This window comes from Nerophis ophidion, linkage group LG03, assembly GCF_033978795.1.
Source record: "Nerophis ophidion isolate RoL-2023_Sa linkage group LG03, RoL_Noph_v1.0, whole genome shotgun sequence".
Lineage (NCBI taxonomy): Eukaryota > Metazoa > Chordata > Actinopteri > Syngnathiformes > Syngnathidae > Nerophis > Nerophis ophidion.
This window is the reverse complement of record NC_084613.1, coordinates 47,528,427-47,551,949: the sequence shown is the minus strand read 5'-3', so window position 1 is coordinate 47,551,949 and position 23,523 is coordinate 47,528,427. Positions and strand designations below refer to the sequence as shown.

The window sequence follows — 23,523 nt, the reverse complement described above, 5'->3', positions numbered from 1 at the left end:
ACTGTTGGAGATATTGTGGTGTTTTCTAAATTGCTACCACCGGATTATGATTTCCTCAACTCTCCCAGGACTACAGGCAGGTGCGGAGAAGGTTTAGCTTCTGTTTACAAATCTTCGTTTACTTGCCGGCAGTTTCCACACATTACTATGCTAGTTTTGAACTACAACTCTTTGAATTAATTCTGTTTCCCCCTGTTCTGTGCGCAGTGGTGTACAGTCCACCTAAATTCAACAAATACTTTTTACATAACTTCGCTGATTTTCTATCGGGGATTTTGGTGAATTACTACCAAATTGTAATCTGCGGCAATTTTAATGTTCATGTTTGCTGCCAATCAAAACCTCTGGCCCAAAATTTTCTGAATCTCCTTGATTCATTTGACCTCAAGCAATCTGTCATTGGCCCGACACACGAAAAGGGACACACTTTAGATCTTGTGGTATCCTATGGTGTATCTGTGTCTGTTAATGAAATATGTGCTATGTCTCTCTCCGACCATTCACCAATTTTTTTTACAACTGTAATCCTGTGCTCTGGTAATAATTCCGATGTCCCCGAACGCCGCTCACGCATGATCAACCCTTCAACTGCTGCTATGTTCTCATCCATCCATCCATCCATTTTCTACCGCTTATTCCCTTTCGGGGTCACGGGGGGCGCTGGCGCCTATCTCAGCTACAATCAGTTGCCTTCAATAGACATTCAATCTGCGCACTGGGTGTAAATTGTGATTTTACTGCTGACGAGATTTTTCTATGTTTACCTCGGCTTGTACTGATATTTTAGACTCTGTTGCGCCCCATAGATCTAAACGTAGAAAAGCTCTTCTAACACCATGGCTAAATAACTCTACGTGCGATCTCAGGCGCGCAGAGCGAAAGTGGGTGAAGGATAGGCTTCATGTCTCCCTCCAAATCCTGCGGGAGTCCCTGTCTGAACACCAACGAGCCGTAAAAGTATCGAAAACAAAGTATATTTCTACCTTGATCTCCAGTAACAGTCATAAACCCAAGTTATTTTTAAAGTTTAAATTCTCTCATCAACCCCCGCAATGTATAACCTGTTGTCCCCTCACCTGTCTTCTGTGAAAGTGTTTTTAAACTTTTTCATTGACAAAATCTCTGCACTCAAACCATCTGACACCTCTGCCAATTTTTTACTTGTGTTTTGGGCATCTGGTCAGGATGCCACCCGATTCTGGACCACCATCCGCCGCCTCAGGAAGGGGAAGCAGTGCACTGTCAACACTGTGTATGGTGCGAATGGTGTTCTGCTGACCTCAACTGCGGATGTTGTGGATAGGTGGAAGGAATACTTCGAAGACCTCCTCAATCCCACCAACACGTCTTCCTATGAGGAAGCAGTGCCTGGGGAATCTGTGGTGGACTCTCCTATTTCTGGGGCTGAGGTTGCTGAGGAAGGTAAAAAGCTCCTCGGTGGCAAGGCCCCAGGGGTGGATGAGATCCGCCCGGAGTTCCTTAAGGCTCTGTATGCTGTGGAGCTGTCTTGGTTGACAAGACTCTGCAGCATCGCGTGGACATCGGGGGCGGTACCTCTGGATTGGCAGACCGGGGTGGTGGTCCCTCTCTTTAAGAAGGGGGACCGGAGGGTGTGTTCCAACTATCGTGGGATCACACTCCTCAGCCTTCCCGGTAAGGTTTATTCAGGTGTACTGGAGAGGAGGCTACGCCGGACAGTCGAACCTCGGATTCAGGAGGAACAGTGTGGTTTTCATCCTGGTCGTGGAACTGTGGACCAGCTCTATACTCTCGGCAGGGATCTTGAGGGTGCATGGGAATTTGCCCAACCAGTCTACATGTGCTTTGTGCACTTGGAGAAGGCATTCGACCGTGTCCCTCGGGAAGTCCTGTGGGGAGTGCTCAGAGAGTATGGGGTATCGGACTGTCTTATTGTGGCAGTCCGATCCCTGTACGATCAGTGTCAGAGCTTGGTCCGCATTGCTGGCAGTAAGTCGGACACGTTTCCAGTGAGGGTTGGACTCCGCCAAGGCTGCCCTTTGTCACCGATTCTGTTCATAACTTTTATGGACAGAATTTCTAGGCGCAGTCAAGGCATTGAGGGGTTCCAGTTTGGTGGCCGCAGGATTAGGTCTCTGCTTTTTGCAGACGATGTGGTCCTGTTGGCTTCATCTGGCCGGGATCTTCAGCTCTCACTGGATCGGTTCGCAGCCGAGTGTGAAGCGGCCGGAATGAGAATCAGCACCTCCAAATCCGAGTCCATGGTTCTCTCCCGGAAAAGGGTGGAGTGCCATCTCCGGGTTGGGGAAGAGACCCTGCTCCAAGTGGAGAAGTTCAAGTACCTAGGAGTCTTGTTCACGAGTGGGGGAAGAGTGGATCGTGAGATCGACAGGCGGATCGGTGCGGCGTCTTCAGTAATGCGGACGTTGTACCGATCTGTTGTGGTGAAGAAGGAGCTGAGCCGGAAGGCAAATCTCTCAATTTACGTTCCCATCCTCACCTATGGTCATGAGCTGTGGGTCATGACCGAAAGGATAAGATCACGGGTACAAGCGGCCGAAATGAGTTTCCTCCGCCGTGTGGCGGGGCTCTCCCTTAGAGATAGGGTGAGAAGCTCTGTCATCCGGGAGGAGCTCAAACTAAAGCCGCTGCTCCTCCACATCGAGAGGAGCCAGATGAGGTGGTTCGGGCATCTGGTCAGGATGCCACCTGAACGCCTCCTGAGGGAGGTGTTTAGGGCACGTCCAACCGGTAGGAGGCCACGGGGAAGACCCAGGACACGTTGGGAAGACTACGTCTCCCGGCTGGCCTGGGAACGCCTCGGGATCCCCCAGGAAGAGCTAGACGAAGTGGCTGGGGAGAGGGAAGTCTGGGCTTCCCTGCTTAGGCTGCTGCCCCCGCGACCCGACCTCTGATAAGCGGAAGAAGATGGATGGATGAATAAATGTTTTACTTTTTATTTGACCCCTTTTACCGTATTGCTTTTTGCACTATTTTGTGTTTATGTTCTTTCTTTGTTTTCTGTTTCTGTTGCTCTATGCTATTTTTCTTAACCTGTAAAGCACCTTGGTTCAATTTAAAAGTCGTTGTAAACGTGCTATATAAATAAAATTGACTTGACTTGGCTTGACTTGACTACACGCCAGTCTATAGGACACCACACCTTAGTCATAGGGGACTCCATCATACAGCTTAGTAAACCAGCCATAATTAATTGTATTCTCCGGGGCCACAGCACCAGACATTGAAGCTAGTCTTAGGGAGCTAACTCGCAACAGGCCAGGTAAACGATGTACAACAGGCTAATTGTACCACTAGCTACGCTAACATAGTTGTACACATCGGCTCCAATGACACTAGGATGGGACAGTCAGAGATTACAAATATATGTGCCAGAGGTGAACATGCATTCTACTGAGGTGGCAAATTATGATGCGTTCAATCTGTCGCAGCACCAAGCAAATTGTTGCGATCTGCTGCTCAGATCTTCACGTGTTTGTTTTTTCATTCTCTGTCTCGCCCCGCACACCTGCTAATAATTATCACCCTCCTATTTAAGCTCACCTTTTCTGTTCACTCATTCTCGGATCCTAATTTGCCCACGCGCATCAGTGACGACTCTCATCATTCGTATGTATTTTCTCGCTAGCTCTCACGCCAAGCCACTTTATTGTCTAGCTTTCATGCTAAATGTTTTGTTTACTCTTTCTCTTTACACCAGTATTTTTGTTCATAGACTTTTGTTATTAAATAAATACCTTATATCTTACTTTTGCTGTGTTCTGCTTCGACGCATCCACGGGAAAACCACACCGGCATTGCCATGCCGAAGAAGAGTCCTCACAGTAGGATCCGAGCATTAAAGAGTTTTTCCGCGTCTGGCAACCACGAGGAGACCTTCGACGAAGGCACATGGAGGGTATTCCGAGCGATGGAGGCTGAGACTCTCCGATGCAATCCAGACGAAAGCATGATGTGGGACCTGGAGGGAAGACTGGTTCCGATCGATGCTTCCGGGAGCGGTGAGTTTCCCTCCCGCAGCGCTCGCGCTCGTCCGCGTCGGCGGAAGCCGCGAAGTATGGCTTCGTCGGGCGACAGAGCCTTTCCCACTCCATGTCTCCCTCCTCACGAACACAGCAGCCTACAGTCGGCACACAGGACCCCTACACCATTGTTTGGGGACCCAATAACACACTTTGCTAACAGTTTTACCGACTGGGCAAATTCCCAACTTGTGTCCCGCGCAGATGACGTCATTTCGTCGACGCCCCCCGGTGGCGCGGGCCCGTCCTCCGATGATGACGTCATCAACAAGGAATTTTTAGGGGAAGATTCGTTTTCTCAGCCATTTTCAAATGACAATAACATTAATAATAAGATACAAAAGTATCAGGATATTTTTTCTTATTATTCTAGTCAACCTCAGTCACCTAGTTTTTCTTCTAACCCACCGTTTAAACCTCATTCTCTGCCCAAGTCCAAAGTTTTTTCTCCCTTTTCAAAGGGACACTCTGGACAATATAGAGGGGAGGGGTCTGCCTGCCTCCAAACCTCCCACCACCCTCCCTTATGGTCAGTCCCTGACCACAGGGAACGGGTCTGGGATTCCCGTCTGGAGGGGGGGGCTACGGCCTATAGCTGTGTTGCGGAGGTAGGGCAGACGCTACCTCTTCTTAAAACTACTAAGCCTCCTAGCCCTCCACCTGTTTTTCCCCTGGCCAAGTCTCAACGGCCTTGTAGACCTCCTCCACCTGTTTTTCCCCCGGCCAAGTCTCAACGGCCTTGTAGACCTCCTCCACCTGTTTTTTCCCCGGCCAAGTCTCAACGGCCTTGTAGACCTCCTCCACCTGTGTTCCGTCCGAACCCTAGTCCTTACCCAAGTTCTTGTCCGAGCCCCAGTGTTACTGTAAGTCCTAGTCTTTGTCCTAGTCCTTGCCCGAGCACCAGTTTGATTGTTAGTCCCAGTCCTTGCCCAAGCCCTAGTTTGACCGTTCGTCCTAGTTCTTGCCCAAGCCCTGGTATGACTGTAAGTCCTGGTCGTTGCCCAAGCCCTTCTCAAAGCACTAGTGTGATTGTAAGTCCTGGTCCTCTCTCAAGTCCTTGCCCGAGTCCTAGTGTTTGTCTTATCACTCATCATAGTCCTAGTCCTGCTCACAGCCAGTCCCCTAGTTCTCCTCGGCAGACCCCTGTGCCTGCTCCTCGGCTGAAGCCGACACCTGCTCCTCGGCTGAAGCCGACACCTGCTCCTCGGCTGAAGCCGACACCTGCTCCTCGGCTGAAGCCGACACCTGCTCCCAGTCTGGTTCTCACACCAGCACATGACACTAACCTGGTTTTCACGCCAGAATTCGACTCTCGCCTGGTTCACACACCAGCAGCTTTTTCGGGCCTGGTTCTCACACCAGTTTTGAACTCTAGTCTGGTTCTCACACCAGTTTTGAACTCTAGCCTGGTTCTCAAACCAGCACTAGACTCCCACCTGGTTCTCACACCAGCCTCCGACCCAGAACTGGTTCTCATACCAGTTACAGACTTTAGCCTGGATCTCACTCCAGCAACAGCTCCAAAGCTGGAGCCCACTCCAGTACCAGCTCCAGAGCTGGAGCCTACTCCAGCACCAGTGTCGACGACGGGGCTGGAGCCCACACCAACGTCGACAACAGGGCTGGAGCCTACAACTGTGTCGACAGGGCTGGAGCCTACTCCAGTACCAGCTCCACGCCGCCAAGCGCCGGTACCAGCTCCACGCCGCCAAGCGCCGGTACCAGCTCCACGCCGCCAAGCGCCGGTACCAGCTCCACGCCGCCAAGCACTGCCGACGACTAATACGCCTGCCTCTACGACGTCGCCGTTTGCTTCTACGCTGATGACTCCTGCGGCTCCCAGGCCGCCTCCGACGACTCCTGCGGCTCCCAGGCCGCCTCCGACGACTCCTGCGGCTCCCAGGCCGCCTCCGACGACTCCTGCGGCTCCCAGGCCGCCTCCGACGACTCCTGCGGCTCCCAGGCCGCCTCCGACGACTCCTGCGGCTCCCAGGCCGCCTCCGACGACTCCTGCGGCTCCCAGGCCGCCTCCGACGACTCCTGCGGCTCCCAGGCCGCCTCCGACGACTCCTGCGGCTCCCAGGCCGCCTCCGACGACTCCTGCGGCTCCCAGGCCGCCTCCGACGACTCCTGCGGCTCCCAGGCCGCCTCCGACGACTCCTGCGGCTCCCAGGCCGCCTCCGACGACTCCTGCGGCTCCCAGGCCGCCTCCGACGACTCCTGCGGCTGCAGCACCCGCATCATCCTCGCCAGCTGCACTCGGGCCTGCTTTGGCTGCAGTCCCCGCACCCTCGTCTGCTGCTTCCAAGCCTGCTGGGATTTCGGTGCTGAGGCGTCGTCCACCACGTCGATCACGGGCGTGGCCTCTGCGAGGTCATCCTCCTCGCCAGACACTCCCTCCTCCATGTCGGCCACGGATGTGGCCGTGCCCGGGTCGTCCGCCTCGCCGGGCACCTCATCCTGCGATGCGGCCACTAATGTGGCCTTTTCGAGGTCGCCCGCCAAAACTTTTTCGGCAGCAGCGTTCCACCCGCCGCCGCCACATGATGTGTCCTCGGTGGATTCGGGGACATGCGATCTGGCGACCCTCCACCGTGGCCTCCCTCCGCCCTCCCTTCGTTTGTGAACTTTTCTGGTTTTGGGGAGGGGGTTCAAGTTTTTGTTTGTTTTTTAAGACATCTGGTATCTGTCTTTTGTTGGGGGGGAATACTGTTGCGATCTGCTGCTCAGATCTTCACGTGTTTGTTTTTTCATTCTCTGTCTCGCCCCGCACACCTGCTAATAATTATCACCCTCCTATTTAAGCTCACCTTTTCTGTTCACTCATTCTCGGATCCTAATTTGCCCACGCGCATCAGTGACGACTCTCATCATTCGTATGTATTTTCTCGCTAGCTCTCACGCCAAGCCACTTTATTGTCTAGCTTTCATGCTAAATGTTTTGTTTACTCTTTCTCTTTACACCAGTATTTTTGTTCATAGACTTTTGTTATTAAATAAATACCTTATATCTTACTTTTGCTGTGTTCTGCTTCGACGCATCCACGGGAAAACCACACCGGCATTGCCATGCCGAAGAAGAGTCCTCACACAAATGATCTCCAGATCCTCATCATATAAATTCCTAGATGTGATTGAAAATATTTAAGGCGCACTACACAATACAAACTTAACATTATTAATATCAGTACTACGAACACCATCCACCCATCCGTTTTCTTCCGTTTATGTGAGGTCGGGTCACGGGGGCAGCAGCCTAAGCAGAGAGGCCCAGCCGCTTTGTTCAGCTTTTCCGGGGTATCCCAAATGTTTCCAGGCCAGCTTTCAGGGTCTTCCCCGTAGCGTCGTACCAGCCGTACATGCCTTAAACACCTAAGGGAGGCGTTCGGGGCATCCTTACCACGTGCCCAAACCACCTCATCTGGCTCCTCTTGATGTGGAGGAGCAGCGGCTTTAGTTTGAGCTCCTCCTGGATGACAGAGCTTCTCACCCTATTTCTCAGGGGGATGATTTTGGCCGCTTCTACCCGTGATCTTGTCCTTTTGGTAATAACCCAAAGGTCATGACCATAGGTGAGGAAGGGAACGTAGATCAACCGGTAAATTGAGAGTTTGCCTTCCGGCTGAGCTTCTTCTTTACCACAACGGATTGATACAGTGTCTGCATTATTACCGATCCACCTGTCGATCTCAAAATACACTCTTCCCTCACTCGTGAACAAGACTCCAAGGTTATTGAACTCCTTGGGGCAAGATCTCTTCTCAAACACGGAGATGGCACACCACCCTTTTCCAGGCGAGAACCTGGGGGCAGGACTTGGAAGTGCTGATTCTCATCCCAGTCGCTTCACCCTCGGCTGCAAACCAATCCAGTGAGAGCTGAAGATCCAGGCCAGATGAAGCCATCAGGACCACATCATCTGCAAAAAGCAGATACCGAATCCTGCAGCCACCAAACCGGAAGCCTTCAACGCCCTGACTGCGCCTAGAAATTCTGTCCATAAAAGTTATGAACAGAATCCATGACAAAAGGCAGCCTTGGCGGAGTCCAACCCTCACTGGAAGTGGGTCCCACTTACTGCCAGCAATGCGGACGAAGCTCTGACACTGATCATACAGGGAGCGGACCACCACAATCAGACAGTCTGATACCCCATACGCTCTGAGCACTCCTCACAGGACTTTCCATGGTACACGGTCAAAGGCCTTCTCCAAGTACACAAAGCACTTGTAGACTGGTTGGGCAAACTCCCATGCACCTCCAGGACCCTCCAGACAGTATAGAGCTGGACCACAATTCCATGACCAGGACGCAAACCACACTGTTCCTCCAGATCATTGTCTCCCAAAACGTTATAAGTTAATGAGGTCATTAGAGACAAAAATGTGAACGTCGAATGAATTCTTCCAGCTTAACGAGGCATCTCCTCCTCCTATCTATATGAGTGCACATATTGCCCTTAAAAGGGGTGGGGGGGTCGCACTAATATCCAATGAAAACCTTGACCTTAGCCCTAACGTAAGTAATAGATATAAATCATTTGAGCTGCTTATTATGAGATCTTTATCAGTGAATTTTCAGATTTTGCCGCTGATCTAGTGACACATAATATAATTATAATAAAGAATTGTACCATCCAAATGGATACCCCGTCAAACCCTATGTGCGTGCCACTCCAAACTATGGTCTTACACAAATAATAAATGAACCCACGCATTGCAACGGTAATACAATAGATCTAGTCTCTTCTCAATTACTGTTACGTATCATTTTCTGATCCCCCTATGTCGAGCATTAAAAAGATTACAGTTAGTACAAAATGCGGCTGCTAGACTTTTGACAAGACCAATAAAACTTAAATCATATTATGCCAATACTGGCTCACCTGCACTGGCTTCCTGTGCACTTAAGATTTGACTTCAAGGTTTTACTACTTATCAGAGGTGTGGACTCGAGTCGCATGACTTGGACTCGAGTCATGAATTTGATGACTTTAGACTCGACTTGACAAAATGTAAAAATACTTGCAACTCGACTTGGACTTTAACATCAGTGACTTGAGACTTCACTTGGACTTGAGCCTTTTGACTTGACATGACTTGCTACTTTCACCAAAACCCAATGATTAAAAAGTTATTCAGGAGCGCTCCGTATCTTCCATTGTGTACTTGTGTGTTTCTGTCAGCGTGTGTGTCGTGTCAGCGTGTGTGCTACCTGTCAGTACAACAGCCAATCAAATTACATCCACGTTAATTTCGTCCCACAGCATTCATCCAATCAAATTGCAGGAAAACCAACGAAGAAGAGCTCTCAAACAACGCGCCAGTGAGGAAAAATTATGCCAAAAATAGTTTCGTTCGGGTATTAAAACTACGACTTGGTCAACAAAAAACGAATTTCCGTATGCAAAACATGCGGTTCGAAGATTACAGATGGAGACGCAACAACTTCCAACTTTGTTTGACATTTGAAGTTGCACAAAGAATGGTAAGTTTTGAATGTAAGCTAACGTTTATTGGCTGAGTAACGTAACTTTTATTTGCTGTGTAGTTAAATCAGTGAGGCTTTAAACTCACTGCTAACGTTATAACCATAGACATCTTTTAAGTAGACGCAGCATCGACCACTACTGCCTACTGGCGCTGATGAGACGGGGAAGGGGCCGGCATCTTGGAGTGGTGATCCACTCCACTCAGTGGAATACATTTGGTAGGAACAATGAACTGCCAGCGCATTTTACCTCACTGAATACCACTGATTTTCACACGCTTTTTTGTCATATGTGTAACTACGATAAAGGACACATGTTTTGGCGTGTTCATAGTTTGCTTAACAGTAATAGAATATTCTTATATGCTATAAGTGACCAGACGTCAAAGATCAAAACGGGATTATAATCCAAGAGGAGGGGGAAAAAAACGGTCAGCTATTTTTAAGTTGAAAAAACAATAAGATTAGGTTATATATACATGTGAATATCCTACATAAACAATGTATGAATATATTAGATAACCATATATCTTACAGACCAATAGACTATCTCTGTTGCTGCAACAGCAGAATTTACTCTGTCTAGACACTTTGTATTGTAGGGGCGTCATCCTCCCTCAGAAGATTTGTTTGTGATTTTCACATACAAATATTGAAGATCTTTGCTCCTTCTCAACTCTGTGGTAATATTATTTTCACAAAATACAAGCAATAGTATGTTAATGTTAAATCTTACTTGTGTAAAGTAATCCCCCAATTCCTATTTTCAACAGTCCGCTCATTTGAGCAGGAAAACGCTGAACACCAGCCCTGCATCTTTGTTTCTTACCTGTCAACTGTCAGTTTAGGCTGCTCGTCAGCTCCTCATCACCACTTCAAGATGGCGGCCAAATTGCTCGTGTCACAGCAGCCAATGCTGGGTCTACTTATAAGATGTCTATGGTTATAACGTCATTGCAGACACAACAATCTGTTGCGTCCACTGCAGTTCGCTACCTTATTCATACTTTTTGTCAAGTTATTTTTTTTAAGCCGGGTTGCATGAGGTACCTACATATAATGTTATGTTAGTGAATGTATCACACACAGTATTGTAACGTTAGGAGGCGGTCAGCAGCACCGCGTATTTTAGCTACCTACAAAAAGACGAACATAGTAAAATAAAGGTCAGATAAAATGTATACTATATTAAGAATATGTGTACAAATTCCATAGGGCCCTGACATCTAAAAAGTACAACTGTTCATTGTTATGTTCATATATTTATGTTTTTAATGTGTACGCACACATAAACACATACAGTATGAGAGGAGATCAATGAGATGAGGTAAGAACAGGATAAAAACTGCTGTGGAACTAGTCACAATGCAGTATGCCATGGAAATACAATGTTAACACTTTTGTGCAAATAAGTACAGTTGCACTTGTTTTTTCAAATGTGTTTATTCTGTAAAGAAATGCGTTAAATGTTTAGAATAACTGGTTAATAGTGCTATTATGAATTGCAATGTCAGCACTATTTTTTTATAATAAATACATACAGCATTTTAAAAGCATACACAATCTGTGTAAACATATTAGTCTGTGGTTAAAAGGACTTGAAATGACTCGAAACTCAAGATGCAGGACTTGGGACTTGACTTGAGACTTTCCAGTTTTGACTTTGGACTTGACTCGGGACTTGCCTGTCTTGACTCGGGACTTGAGGGCAAAGACTTGAGACTTGTGACTTGCAAAACATTGACTTGGTCCCACCTCTGCTACTTGCGTATAAAATACTAAACGGTTGATGACTGTATTGTACCATATGTACCGCCCATAAATCTGCGATAAAAAAACTCTGATTTATTAGTCATTCCCATAGCCCAAGAATTGTCAGCGGGCTACACAGCGTTTTCTATTCAGGCTCCAGTACTATGGAATGCCCTACCGGTAACAGAGATGCTAGCTCAGGAGAATAATTTAAGTCCCATCTTAAAACTTCTTTGTATACTCTTGGCTTTAAATAGACCTCTTTTTGGACCTGTTGATCTGCTGTTTCTCTTTTCTGCCCTGCCCCGCCCCCTCAACCTGCTAAAGAAGTTATCAGGTGACCACAGATGATGTGTTAGCTGTTCAAAGTTGAGACCCAGAACGGACCACTCTTCTTTGCATCAGTTGTTGACGTCTCTGCGCTGCTAACATGCCTACATGGAAGAGGATCCCCTGCTGGCCCCACTGTGGACTGGACTCTCACATTATTAACTGGATCCATTTGGCATCCATTGCACCAGTCACCCTAGGGAGAGGGGAGTTCAACACATCTGCGGTACCTTCCAATGTTTCTCGTTGTCATCCCATTGGGTTGACTTTTTTCTTGCCCTGATGTGGGATCAGAGTCAATGATGTCGTTGTGGTGTGTGCAGCCCTTTGAGACATTTGTGATTTAGGGCTATAGAAGTAATCTTTTTAAAGATTAGTTGGTTGGTTTTATTGAATAATCAATGAACATCATACTAGAATGAAAAAGATGCATGTGTTTAGAGATTAAGGATTGATTCAAACAGTTTTGAAAAATACACGTCATGGAATATTTGGAAAAATGCCAAAAGATCGCAAAATACGCTCAGTCAATTTAACATCTTGTATAAGTTGTATCGTACATCCTCACGGATGTTTAAAATAAGTACAGTAGAAAAACGTTAATTATAAATTGTCAGACAGCTTAAGGAACACTTATTAATTTACTGTGGGTATGTCAGTGAATAAGTGTTGTGGTCTGTTGTGAGAATTGCCTTGGTTGTCCATCCTCGGACATTGTAAGTCACGTGAGGTGCGTCGCCAGACCTGCTAATGTTAGCCAAGTGAGATCATGTGTGTTGAAGTTGAGACAGCTAAAATAAAGGAGTTGCGTATGAAACAAGCTGAGCTTCTTCATTGACATGACATGGTGTCAGGGTTAAGGACTACAGTGACCAAAGATTGGCAAAGTTTCGGCCCCCAGAGCAGTTTGATTTTGCCGAATTCAGGCAGCACTTTTCACACTTTCGGACAAACCTTCCAAGTCCTTTTGTATCCAGCTTGAAAGCTGCAGCCGATGAAAAGAAACACACAGACAGACGTATTATCGATGACCGCAACGTCCGTCCATCCATTTTCTACCGCTTATTCCCTTTTTGGGGTCGCGGGGGGCGCTGGCGCCTATCTCAACTACAATCCCGCAACGTTCTTAAGTTAATTGTAATCTTTGATTGACGTATTGCCTATCGACCAAGTCCTACAATTGTATTACATTATTAATTCCTCTGAACATCGTATTTAATGTTTTTTAATGCCATTTAAGCTTTAATTTCCATTTAATGACTTTTAAAGCGTTGTAATATCTTGCAGAAACCCTGAGTTTGAAGCAACCCTATGTTTCCAACTCCCTCGACAGGTGACATGAGTGCGTTTGACATTTTATTCCTGGTTTTGATAACCCGCCTTATCTTGCATCTGATTGGCTTGTCCTTAATGTTTTGCCCTAACCTTTGCCAATTGTGACTCATCATGTTTAATTTTCCTGAAGGAATCAATAAAGTACTATATATCCATCTATCTATCATATGAACACCATCCATCCATTTTCTACCACTTGTCCCTTTCAGGGTCGTGGGGGGTGCTGGGGCCTATCTCAGCATCATCATGGATTTATGCCAAAGGTATGGACATTCTCATTCATCCAGGTCATAGAATTTTCTCCATATTTTTTTGGGCTTGGATTCACAGTCCATTTTCTCTCTTTGTAGCTTTGATGTGAGCTACCTCGCTACAAGGGTAAAAAAAAATAGCTAAGCTACAGGAATTATTACTCGTTCAAAAATACTGATTTTGACCAATCATTTAGGAGATTCTCTGGCCATAACGTGACTACAGGACGCCATTTTAAGGCCAACTTTGACATCGATTTGGCCTTACGCTCTTTATACACGACTCTGACTGTAAGTGGTATGCGAGCTCCATCTGGTGGCATGCCAGCGAATCACTTAACTAAATATTGTCATGACGTGACTCGAGGCGTTATCAAATGTTTATTTTAACTTTTATGTGCAATCAATTTTCTTTGATTCATTCCTTATGTACAGTGTTTTATTTTCCTATATTCAAACACAGTGTTACTGTTCAAACTGTGTAATGTAACATAGGGCCAAATATAAATTTGTGAAATAAAACTTGTCTTGTTTTTAATATAACATTTCTGTATTTTATTGCTGGTCATTATTGTTGTGCTTTTTGAGGGGGTACTTGGTGAAAACTTGGTGAGAACTACTGCTCGAGACGAACCGGACACTTTTATACTGTTCTCTATTCATGCAACATAGAACATAAATATACTGCAATGTATATACCTTGTAATATTCCATCCATCCATCCATCATCTTCCGCTTATCCGAGGTCTGGTCGCGGGGGCAACAGCCTAAGCAGGGAAACCCAGACTTCCCTCTCCCCAGCCACTTCGTCTAGCTCTTCCCGGGGGATCCCGAGGCGTTCCCAGGCCAGCCGGGAGACATAGTCTTCCCAACGTGTCCTGGGTCTTCCCCGTGGCCTCCTACCGGTTGGACGTGCCCTAAACACCTCCCTAGGGAGGCGTTCGGGTGGCATCCTGACCAGATGCCCGAACCACCTCATCTGGCTCCTCTCGATGTGGAGGAGCAGCGGATTTACTTTGAGTTCCTCCCGGATGACAGAGCTTCTCACCCTATCTCTAAGGGAGAGCCCCACCACACGGCGGAGGAAACTCATTTCGGCCGCTTGTACCCGTGATCTTATCCTTTCGGTCATGACCCAAAGCTCATGACCATAGGTGAGGATGGGAACGTAGATCGACCGGTAAATTGAGAGCTTTGCCTTCCGGCTCAGCTCCTTCTTCACCACAACGGACCGGTACAACGTCCGCATTACTGAAGACGCCGCACCGATCCGCCTGTCGATCTCACGATCCACTCTTCCCTCACTCGTGAACAAGACTCCTAGGTACTTGAACTCCTCCACTTGGGGCAGGGTCTCCTCCCCAACCCGGAGATGGCACTCCACCCTTTTCCGGGCGAGAACCATGGACTCGGACTTGGAGGTGCTGATTCTCATTCCGGTCGCTTCACACTCGGCTGCGAACCGATCCAGCGAGAGCTGAAGATCCCGGTCAGATGAAGCCATCAGGACCACATCATCTGCAAAAAGCAGAGACCTAATCCTGCGGTTACCAAACCGGAACCCCTCAACGCCTTGACTGCGCCTAGAAATTCTGTCCATAAAAGTTATGAACAGAATCGGTGACAAAGGACAGCCTTGGCGGAGTCCAACCCTCACTGGAAATGTGTTCGACTTACTGCCGGCAATGCGAACCAAGCTCTGGCACTGATCGTACAGGGAACGGACCGCCACAATAAGACAGTCCGATACCCCATACTCTCTGAGCACTCCCCACAGGACTTCCCGAGGGACACGGTCGAATGCCTTCTCCAAGTCCACAAAGCACATGTAGACTGGTTGGGCAAACTCCCATGCACCCTCAAGAACCTTGCCGAGAGTATAGAGCTGGTCCACAGTTCCACGACCAGGACGAAAACCACACTGTTCCTCCTGAATCCGAGGTTCGACTATCCGACGTAGCCTCCTCTCCAGTACACCTGAATAAACCTTACCGGGAAGGCTGAGGAGTGTGATCCCACGATAGTTGGAACACACCCTCCGGTCCCCCTTCTTAAAGAGAGGAACCACCACCCCGGTCTGCCAATCTAGAGGTACCGCCCCCGATGTCCACGCGATGCTGCAAAGTCTTGTCAACCAAGACAGCCCCACAGCATCCAGAGCCTTAAGGAACTCCGGGCGGATCTCGTCCACCCCTGGGGCCTTGCCACCGAGGAGCTTTTTAACTACCTCAGCGACCTCAGCCCCAGAAATAGGAGGGTCCACCACAGATTCCCCAGGCACTGCTTCCTCATAGGAAGACGTGTTGGTGGGATTGAGGAGGTCTTCGAAGTATTCCTTCCACCTATCCACAACATCCGCAGTCGAGGTCAGCAGAACACCATCCGCACCATACACGGTGTTGATAGTGCACTGCTTCCCCTTCCTGAGGCGGCGGACGGTGGTCCAGAATCGCTTCGAAGCCGTCCGGAAGTCGTTTTCCATGGCTTCCCCGAACTCTTCCCATGTCCGAGTTTTTGCCTCCGCGACCGCTGAAGCTGCACACCGCTTGGCCTGTCGGTACCTGTCCACTGCCTCCGGAGTCCTATGAGCCAAAAGGACCCGATAGGACTCCTTCTTCAGCTTGACGGCATCCCTCACCGCTGGTGTCCACCAAGGGGTTTTAGGATTGCCGCCCCGACAGGCACCAACTACCTTGCGGCCACAGCTCCGATCTGCCGCCTCGACAATAGAGGTGCGGAACATGGTCCACTCGGACTCAATGTCCAGCACCTCCCTCGTGACATGTTCAAAGTTCTTCCGGAGGTGGGAATTGAAACTTTGTCTGACAGGAGACTCTGCCAGACGTTCCCAGCAGACCCTCACAATACGTTTGGGCCTCCCAGGTCTGTCCGGCATCCTCCCCCACCATCGCAGCCAACTCACCACCAGGTGGTGATCGGTGGAAAGCTCCGCCCCTCTCTTCACCCGAGTGTCCATAACATGAGGCCGCAAATCCGATGACACAACTACAAAGTCGATCATGGAACTGCGGCCTAGGGTGTCCTGGTGCCAAGTGCACATATGGACACCCTTATGTTTGAACATGGTGTTTGTTATGGACAAACTGTGACGAGCACAAAAGTCCAATAACAAAACACCACTCGGGTTCAGATCCGGGCGGCCATTCTTCCCAATCACGCCTCTCCAGGTTTCACTGTCGTTGCCAACATGAGCGTTGAAGTCTCCCAGTAGGACAAGGGAATCACCCGGGGGAGCACTTTCCAGTACTCCCTCGAGCGTTCCCAAAAAGGGTGGGTACTCTGAACTGCTGTTTGGTGCATAAGCACAAACAACAGTCAGGACCCGTCCCCCCACCCGCAGGCGGAGGGAGGCTACCCTTTCGTCCACCGGGTTGAACTCCAACGTACAGGCTTTGAGCCGGGGGGAAACAAGAATTGCCACCCCAGCCCGTCGCCTCTCACTGCCGGCAACGCCAGAGTGGAAGAGGGTCCAATCCCTCTCGAGAGAAGTGGTTCCAGAGCCCTTGCTGTGCGTCGAAGTGAGTCCGACTATATCCAGCCGGAATTTCTCGACTTCGCGCACTAGCTCAGGCTCTTTCCCCCCCAGTGATGTGACGTTCCACGTCCCAAGAGCTAGCTTCTGTAGCCGAGGATCGGACCGCCAAGTGCCCTGCCTTCGGCTGTCGCCCAGCTCACAATGCACCCGACCTCTATGGCCCCTGCTATGGGTGGTGAGCCCATTGGAGGGGTGACCCACGTTGCCTCTTCGGGCTGTGCCCGGCCGGGCCCCATGGGAACAGGCCCGGCCACCAGGCGCTCGCCATCGTGCCCCACCTCCGGGCCTGGCTCCAGAGGGGGGCCCCGGTGACCCGCGTCCGGGCGAGGGAAATCTGGGTCCATGATGTTTCTTCTTCATAAAGGTCTTCGAGCTGCTCTTTGTCTGATCCCTCACCTAGAACCTGTTTGCCTTGGGAGACCCTACCAGGGGGCTTTATGCCCCCGGACAACATAGCTCCTAGGATCATTGGGACACGCAAACTCCTCTACCACGATAAGGTTGCAGCTCAGAGAGGAGACCTTGTAATATTGAAAAAAAAAAAAAAAAAACATTTACAAACTCAATAATACCTTGTAATATTGAGTTTGTAAATGTTTTTTTTCAAATACAGTTGCTAGGAAGCGATAATGTAAACATTGTATTCGTTCATATATCAGTTTAGAATCTGATGTTGTTCATGTAAATATAGAACACATTTTATGGTATTGGATTCATGTGATAAACACAATAGCTTCTCATATCATGAAAAGAAGCATGATATACGTATGATATATAATGAAGTCAAAAAATATAATACAGTAATAAATACAAGTAATATATTAAAATTGTTAGTCCATTTTTTGTAAAAAATTAAACATTTTTTGATTATTTAAATAAGATAATTCAAAGGGGGGGTCCTTAAATCAATAATCTCTTATTGCTTCTATAAAACGCATCTCACACACAGAGGCGCACATTTGAAGGGTGATAAGTTGCAATCAAATTAATTTATTTGGCAAAATGACCGCGCTTCCGCTGCGTGAGGTGAAGCCATGTTGCATGCAGCAGCTCACTAAGTTGTCAGAGAATTCTTCCAACTTTCCATGCCACTGACCACAGAGTTGGGGGCTTTGCAAAGCAGCCAATTATTGCCTGTGGAGATAAAGGTGCACAGCTAACCTTGCAAACAAACACACCAGAGGTGGGACCAAGTCATTGTTTTGCAAGTCACAAGTAAGTCTCAAGTCTTTGCCCTCAAGTCTAGAGTCAAGTCCAAAGTCAATACTGGGAAGTCTCAAGTCAAGTCCCAAGTCCTGCATTTTGAGTTTTGAGTCATTTCAAGTCTTTTTAACCACAGACTAATATATGTACACAGATTGTGCATGCTTTTAAAACGCTGTATGTGTTTATTATAAAAAAAAACTGTGCTTACACTGCACTTCATAATAGCACTATTAACCAGTTATTCTAAACATTTAACTCATTCCTTTACAGTACAAACACATTTCAAAAAAACAAGTGCAACTGTACTTATTTGCACAAAAGTGTTAACATTGTATTTCCATGGAATATTGCATTGTAACTAGTTCCACAGCAGTTTCTATCCTGTTCTTACCTCATCTCATTGATCTCATCTCACGCTATATACAGTATGTGTTTATGTGTGCGTACACATTAAAAACATAACAAATACATGAACATAACAATTAACAGTGCTGTACTTTTTAGATGTCAGGGCTCTATGGAATATGTACACATATTCTTAATATAGTATACATTTTAACCGACCTTTATTTGACTATGTTTGTCTTTTTGTAGGTGGCTAAAATATGCGGTGCTGCTGACCGCCGTCTAACGTTATGTTACTGTGTGTGTGATACATTCACTAACGTAACGTTATGTGTAGGTACCTCATGCAACCCTGCTTAAAAAAAAAAATCACTTGACAAAAAGTATGAATAAGTTAGCGAACTGCAGTGGACGCAACAGATTGCCGTGTTTGCAATGACTTATAACCATAGACATCTTATAAGTAGACGCAGAATTGGCTGCTGTGACGCAAGCAATTTGGCCGCCATCTTGAAGTGGTGATGAGGAGCCGGCAAGCAGCCTAAACTGACAGTTGACAGGTAGAAAACAAAGATGCTGGGCTGGTATTCAGCGTTTTCCTGCTCAAATGAGCGGACTGTTGAAAATAGGAATTGGGGGATTACTTTTCACAAGTAAGATTTAACATTAACATACTATTGGTTGTATTTTGTGAAAAGAATATTACCACAGAGTTAAGCAGGAGCAAAGAACTACAATATTTGTGTGTGAAAATCACAAAAAAATCTTATGGGGGAGGATGACCCCCCTAAAGGTATTTGGTTTACAAACTTTCAGGCCCACCTAAATGTTTAAGTATTTGGCAGACACTTTTATCAAAAGCAACATACATGAAAAATACATACAAAACAATCATTGTAAACATGATCATTTAAGGGAAGAATGTAATGGAAAATATCAATACAAAGTGTCAAGACAGAATAAACTCTCTGCTGTTGCAGCAACAGAGTATAAGTCTATAAGAGTGGTTCTCAACCTGTTTTCAGTGATGTACCCCCTGTGAACATGTTTTTAATTCAAGTACCCCCTAATCAGAGCAAAGCATTTTTGGTTGAAAAAAGAGATAAAGAAGTAAAATACAGCACTATGTCATCAGTTTGTGATTCATTAAATTGTATAACAGTGCAAAATATTGCTCATTTGTAGTGGTCTTTCTTGAACTATTTGGGAAAAAAAAGATGTAAAAATAACTAAAAACTTGTTGAAAAATAAACAAGTGATTCAATTTTAAATAACGATTTCTACACATAAAAGTAATCAACTTAAAGTGCCCTCTTTGGGGATTGTAATAGAAATCCATCTGGATTCATTAACTTAATTCTAAACATTTCTTAACCAAAAAAGACATTTTTAACATCAATATTTATGGAACATGTCCACAAAAAATCTAGCTGTCAACACTGAATATTGCATTGTTGCATTTCTTTTCACAGTTTATGAACTTACATTCATATTTTGTTGAAGTATTATTCAGTAAATTTATTTATAAAGGATTTTGAATTGTTGCTATTTTTAGAATCTTTAAAAAAAACATCATGTATATACCCCTTGGGATACCTTCAAGTACCCCCATTTGAGAACCACTGGTCAATAGGTCCGTAAGATATATAGATATATAATGTATTCATACATTGTTTATGTAGGATATATGCATGTATATACAACCTAATCATATTGTTTCTTTAACTTAAAAATAGCTGACTGTTTTTTCCCCTTCTCTGGGATTATATTCCCAGTTTTGATCTCAGACGTCTGGTCACTTATATCTTATAAGAATATTCTATTACTGTTAAGCAAATTATGAACACGCCAAGACATGTGTCCTTTATCATAGTTACACGTATGACAAAAAAGCGCGTGAGTATCAGTGGTATTCCGTGAGGTAATATGAATTAAATGTGCTGACAGTTCACTGCTCCTGCCAAATGAATTGCACTGAGTGGAGCGGATCACCACTCCAAGATGGCGGCCGCGCGTCACGTCAGCGGCAATAGGCAGTAGCGCTCGATGCTGCGTACCCTTATAAGACGTCTATGGTTATAACACTAGCAGTGAGTTCACAGCCTCACTGATTTAAATACACAGCAAATAAAAGTTACGTTACTCAGCCAATAAACGTTAGCTTACATTCAAAACGTACCCTTCTTTGTGCAACTTCAAATGTCGAACGAAGTTGGAAGTTGTTGCGTCTCCGTCTGTAATCTTCCAACCGCATGTTTTGCATACGGCAATTCCTGTTTTGTTGACCAAGTTGTAATACCCGAACGAAACACTTTATGGCATAATTTTCTTCACTTATTCTTCTGTTGTTTGAGAGCAGTTCTGTTTGGTTTTCCTGCAATTTGATTGGATGAATGCTGTGTGACGAAATTAACGTGGTTGTAATTTGATTGGCTGTTGTACTGACAGGTAGCGCACAGGCTGTCATCGCACACACGCTGACAAACACACAAGTACACAATGGAAGGCACGGAGCGCTCCTGAATAACTTTTTAATCGTTGGGTTTTGGAGAAAGTTGCAAGTCATGTCAAGTCAAAAGGCTCAAGTCCAAGTCAAGTCACAGGTCATTGATGTTAAAGTCAAAGTCGAGGTGCAAGTCTTTTTACATTTTGTCAAGTCGAGTCTAAAGTCATCAAATTCATGACTCGAGTCTGACTCGAGTCCAAGTCATGTGACTCGAATCCACACCTCTGAAACACACACAGACATAAACACACACACACAGGTAGACTGTGCAAAACGGTAGTCAATGAATGGATGCATAATCAAAGGAATGTCAGCATTTGAGCTGCTGAAGCCTGAAATGTCAGCAAAGAGAGAGCCACCATGTCACAGTTAATAGAAGCTGTGGCCAATGTGGACTGCTCATCATTGCTTTCTCCTGTCTTGTAGGGTGATGTCGTTTATTGAGAAAAGTGTGGCCAGGCTGGACCAGCTGGAAAGGCTGGAGGCTCTGGCTGTGAATCTAGGGAGAAGCCATTACCACTACAACGCCCCCCCTAAATACTACAATGTAAGACCCCCATGAGTTGTGGGATCAGGGAGAACATGTTTGCTATCATCTGTGTGCTTGCAGTACGTTGGAGTAGAATTCATCAGTGCTGTGCAGCCCATCCTGAAGGAGAGGTGGACCACCGAGCTGGAGGAGGCTTGGAAGGTGACTAGTGTGCATCCTTCCTTCAGGCCAAATGCAATATGTGTTGTACAAAACCCAACACCAGTGAAGTTGGCACGTTGTGTAAATTGTAAATAAAAACAAAATACAATAATTTGCAAATCCCTTTCAACCTATATTCAATTGAATAGATTACTAAACTTAATTTTTTGCAAAAATTAGCTCATTTAGAATTTGATGCCTGCAACATGTTTCAAAATAGCTGGCACAAGTGGCAAAAAAGACAGAGAAAGTTGAGGAACATCTCTTATTTGGAACATCCCACAGGTGAACAGGCTAATTGGGAACAGGTGGGTGCCATGATTGGGTATAAAAGCAGCTTCCATGAAATGGAAGTGAAATGACTGAGGATGCAGTCAACACCGTCATCCACACCACCCTCACCCACTTAGAGGGCAAGGACACCTATGCCAGGCTATTATTCATCGACTACAGCTCTGCTTTTAACACGGTAATCCCACAAAAACTCATTGCTAAATTCCTCACTGTTGGTCTGACACCAACTCTCTGTGACTGGGTCCTGAACTTTCTCACAAACCGGCCCCAGTCAGTCAGAATCGGCAACCAGACATCAGGCACAAAGGTTTCAAGCATAGGGACCCCCCAAGGCTGCGTGCTGAGCCCCTTACAGTACACCCTCTTCACACACGACTGTGTGGCCTCCCAGAACAACACCAGTATCATCAAGTTTGCAGATGATACTACGGTCGTCGAACTGATCACCAGGGGAGCAGAGGCAGCGTACAGAAGGGAGGTAGCGGAACTGGTGGCCTGATGTCAGAATAATAATCTCTCCTTGAACACAGACAAGACCAAGGAGATGATTATTGACCCACGGAGAAGGAGTGCACAGTACACACCTCTGTACATAGGGGGGACAAAGGTGGACAGGGTGAAAACCTTTAAATTCCTCGGGACCCACATCAGCGAGGACCTCACCTGGGATCACAACACCCAACAAACAATAAAGAAAGCCCAGCAGCGACTGTACTTCTTAAGAAGCCTGAGAAAATTTGGTATGCTACCCAAAATTCTCAGCAACTTCTATAAAAATACGGTTGAGTGTGTCCTTACCAGCTCAATCACGGTCTGGTATGGAAACTGCACTGCTAAGGACAGGAAGGCACTCCAGCGAATGAATAAAACTGTTCAGTACATATCAGGAGCAGCCTTCCACTCATTACAGGACATGTACTCTACCAGGGCCACCAGGAGGGCAAACAACATCATAAAGGACAGTACACACCCCCAGCACAGTCTCTTCAGCCTCCTACCATCAGGCAGACAATACAGGAGCCTGAAATCCAGGACTACGAGACTGACAAACAGTTTCTACCCACAGGCCATCAGGCTTATGAATGCTAACTCCTGTGAATGCTAGCCCTGTGGACGTTGTGTCCTCTGGACCAAAGAGGAAAATAAGTTTCTGGATTGTTATAGGCGCAAAGTTCAAAAGCCAGCATCTGTGATGGTATGGGGGGGTATTGGTGCCCAAGGCATGGGTAACTTACACATCTGTGAAGGCACCTTCAATGCTGAAAGGTACATACAGATTTTAGAGCAACGTATGTTGCCATCCAAGCAACGTTATCATGGCCGCCCCTGCTTATTTCAGCAAGACAATGCCAAGCCACATTTTGCACGTGTTACAAAAGCCTGGCTTAATAGTAAAACAGTGCAGGTACTAGACTGGCCTGCCTGTAGTCTAGACCTGTCTCCCAATGAAAATGTGTAGTGCAATATGAAGCCTAAAATACCACAACGGAGACCCTGGACTGTTGAACAACTTAAGCTGTACATCAAGCAAGAACGGGAAAGAATTTCACCTGAAAAGATTCAAAAATTTGTCTCCTCAGTTCCCAAATGTTTACTGAGTGTTATTAAAAGGAAAGGCCATGTAACACAGTGGTAAAAATGCCCCTGTACCAACTTTTTTGCAATGTGTTGCTGCCATTCATTTCTAAGTTAATGATTATTTCTCAGTTCAAACATTAAATATCTTGTCTTTGCAGTCTATTCAA

The 23,523-nt window shown here is 46.5% G+C and overlaps 1 protein-coding gene across 2 annotated transcripts in view; it reads left to right on the top strand.

Moving 5' to 3' along the window:
* Positions 1 to 23,523, top strand: part of xgb (x globin) — a 47,343-nt gene that overhangs the window by 19,540 nt on the left and 4,280 nt on the right. For both annotated transcript variants that reach the window (XM_061895424.1, XM_061895423.1), the window contains 2 exons: positions 21,220 to 21,340; positions 21,404 to 21,484. In XM_061895424.1, the coding sequence (XP_061751408.1) occupies positions 21,220 to 21,340; positions 21,404 to 21,484 (202 nt within the window). The remainder of the gene's footprint in view (positions 1 to 21,219; positions 21,341 to 21,403; positions 21,485 to 23,523) is intronic.